We start from the raw sequence: 3,227 nt of genomic DNA, 5'->3' as shown, positions 1-3,227 counted from the left end.
GTGGATGGATGGACAAATGGATGGATGGATGGATAGATGGATGGATGAGTGCATGGATGGATGGATGGATGGATGAGTGGATGATGGATGGATGGATGGATGGATGGATGGATGGATGAGTGGATGGATGGATGGATGGATGAGTGGATGAATGGATGAATGGATGGGTGGAGGGATGGATGGATGGATGAGTGGATGGATGGACAAATGGATGGATGGATGAGTGGATGGACAGATGGATGAGTGGATGGATGGACAAATGGATGGATGGACAAATGGATGGATGGATGAGTGGATGGATGGACAAATGGATGGATGGACGAATGGATGGACAGACGGGTGGATGGATGGATGGATGGACGAATGGGCCAGTGGAGGGATGATAGATGGAAGGGTGGATGGACAGATATGGATGATGGATGATGGGTGAAGGAGTGGAGGGATGGATAGGTGGGTGGACTGATGTATAAATAGCAAGATGGGTGGATGAATCTTGGCTAATGGATAGATGGATTGATAGAGGATAGACGGGTACATGGGTGGATGTACAGAAGGTAGTTGGACAGAAAAACCATTGTATGGACAGGAGATGGAAGAAGCGATGGAGAGGCAGTCAGATCAATGCGTGCTGCATGGGTAGTAGGTGGCTGGCTGGCTGGCTGGGTGTGTTGGTGGGCGCATGGATGATGGCTGGATGGACAGTGGAAGGGAGGAAAGAAGGTAGCGAATGTGAGAACGGATGGGAACAAACAGGTGGGTGGGTGAACGGACCAGTGTGTGAAGGCGGAGACAGGGCGGAGGGTGTGCTCCCCAGCCCTGGGCCCGCACCCAGATCTGACACTGGGCTCTCCTGCCCTTGTTGTCTGGGGAACCCAGTGAAGAGCAGGACCACTGGACCTTTGGCGTTCTAGGTCTGGCTCTGCTGGGAACCTCCATTTTCAGAAGTCTCTGTGATTAAAATCGGCCTGCCTCCTGGAGGATGGAGTAAATACGGACCAGTCAGGAGCATTAACGCTCCACCAAGCCACAGCCATCTTTTCTAACCACGGCCCACCTTGGAGACTGCGTCCAGGGCCGTGCTCTGCCAGCCGGGGCGCATCTCCCAGCGGGCACGCCACGTCCTCCCTCCCCACCCAGCGGGATGGCACATCAGCCAAGGGGAGCGGCAGAGGCGGCCGCAAAGCCCATGGCGGTACAGTGAGCCGGGGTCAGAGCGGATGACGCCACGGGATGAGAGGCGGCGGGTGGGGCGGACGGTGCCAGGAAGCCAGACGGCCACACTGCCCTGACCCACCCCGGCCCTCTCAGGAGCCTCGCACCCCAGCCCAGCCTCGGGGACGGGGACCCAGGGCTTGTCTCCTCTGAGTGTCTCCAAGCCCGCTACCGCCATGACGTAAGACCCTGCCTCTCAGAGACTGCGGGTCGGGGCCTGTGCGCCAGACGGGTCCAGAGGTTCAGAAGGGCTCCTGCCCAAGGGGAACCTGGACTGGGATACCCAGGCACTGCCCCTCTGCCATCGGTCCCGCCTGCCCGGGAGCCCCACCCCGGCGCAGAGCTCCAGCCCCGCATGCGGGAGGCGGAACAGACCAGTGATCTGGTAAAGAGGCACCCGGGCTGGTGGGGCCGCAGACGCACGGGGCTGTGGCAGGACCGTCTCTGAAGTGCTGCGTCAGCCGCTTCTATCTGGGGCCTGGCAGAGCCCAAGCCCGTGGGGCTGGCACCAGTGTGGGTGCCCAGGACCTGTTCAAGGTCCCTCGGGCCCCGCCACCCCACCCGTGCAAACAGGGGCCCGGACCAGACTGAGGGGCCCCGCTCTCCCCCGCCACCCTAGGGTCCCCCCTGAAGGGTAGCTGGAGCCAAACTGCCCTGGGGCCGCCTCTCCCTGTCCCGGCTTCCTCCCTGCTCTGTGGCCTTGCTCAGCACCTCCGGCTTTGGAGGCCACCCCCCACCGCCCCTGGGCCCAGGGCCTGCGTGGTCAGTTCTCAAACCCTCTCTGGGGGTTGAGACCCATCCTCCTCCCCGACCAGGGCTGGGCCCCCCTTCTCCCTTGCCCCCACCCCGGGACCCCAGACCCCCTCCAGCCCTCCGGGGAGGCCCCTGCCCTGCCCCTCTCCTCCCACCCCTGCCCGGCCAGGCCAGGTGGACTGGGGTGTGGATTACCTGTCGAAGGTTCTCGGAGGCCTGCGGCCTGTCCAGCAGAGCCTGCTCAATGCTGTCCGGCCGCACCACGGGCCTGGTGCCCTGAGGGGGAGGTCACGGATACCCAAAATAAAACCTGTGCTGTTCCTCCTCTGACCTCAGCGCCCGTTCTCTGGCTCGGCCCGTTCACGGGAGAGCACCTGCCAGGGGCCGAGGCCACTGAGCGGGCGGCCACCCTCCTCTGCTGGCCGAGGAGGGCCACTGCAGGGCCTGGGCGTGCCCGTCGGCAGGTGCCGCTCCTAAGAGCGGCAAGGGGCAGCGGGCGGCTCCCGGGAGCAAGGTGGTCTGAGCGGGGCTGGGTGTGCACGGGGTTTCCTCGACCAAGCCCCAGCACAGCCTACAGACGAGGCCGAATGGTCCCGAACGTGCTGTCCCCACGAGTGTGCCCACGTCTGGGGGGGCAGGGGGTGGTGAGGACCCAGAGGAGCCAGCCTGAGAAGGGAAACCTTACCACAGGAAAGAGGCCACGGCGGCCCCCGGGAGCCTCGTGGGGCCCTCCCTAGAAGTGAGTCTTCAGGTGGCCCCGCTGGGCAGAGTTGGCCAAGGGTCAGCTGTATGTGGCCCCCCGAAACCCTGGCCCATCCGAGGATCTGGGCAGCTTGGGAGACAGCATCAGACGGCAGGAACAAATTCAGACGGGAACGGGGGGCAGGGGGCAGGGGTGTCCCCAGTAACTCCAGCCTCCGCGAGGCAGGAGGGAGAGGGTCCCTGCCTCCCCCTGCTGTGTGACAGTGGGCATGCCTCTCCTGTCGTGGGTCCCTGTGGCCTTATCTCCGACTTGCAGGGATTGAATGAGGTGCCAGCGGAAGCCTTCGGGAAGCTTCTGAGGCCCCAGAGCAGGCAGAGAGCTGGGTGGAGCTGGGGGCTGGGGCGTGCGAGCCCCCCGACGTCCTTGACCTGAAGCCTCCTCTGGGTCTCCCCAGGGCTCACCCTGGTCCTGCGCACCGAGCAGACCCCACCGCCGGTGCTCCTCCCTTGCCTGGAGCCCTCGGGTCTGGAAGGAGGTGCCGGCCTGCTCTGACCCCTCT

The 3,227-nt window shown here is 63.8% G+C and overlaps 1 protein-coding gene across 3 annotated transcripts in view; it reads right to left on the bottom strand.

Annotated features, from left to right (window-relative positions):
• The window catches only part of PRR33 (proline rich 33), a 7,725-nt gene extending 4,725 nt beyond the window's left edge, over window positions 1-3,000 (bottom strand). The window contains exon 1 of one of the 3 annotated variants that reach the window (XM_040465743.1): window positions 2,651-3,000. Coding sequence is in view for 1 of the 3 variants with exons in the window: in XM_040465740.1 (XP_040321674.1) it covers window positions 573-575 (3 nt within the window). In the remaining 2 variants the exon portion in view is untranslated. Of the gene's footprint in view, window positions 1-572; window positions 818-2,160; window positions 2,617-2,650 lie in introns of those variants that run through there. The other 2 variants (XM_040465741.1, XM_040465740.1) reach the window with 2 other exon arrangements.
• Window positions 3,001-3,227: the final 227 nt, after the last annotated feature.

This window comes from Herpailurus yagouaroundi, unplaced genomic scaffold (genome assembly GCF_014898765.1).
Source record: "Herpailurus yagouaroundi ecotype Mexico unplaced genomic scaffold, PumYag 569, whole genome shotgun sequence".
Lineage (NCBI taxonomy): Eukaryota > Metazoa > Chordata > Mammalia > Carnivora > Felidae > Herpailurus > Herpailurus yagouaroundi.
The sequence above is the reverse complement of the archived record's forward strand: the minus strand, read 5'-3'. Positions and strand labels throughout refer to the sequence as shown.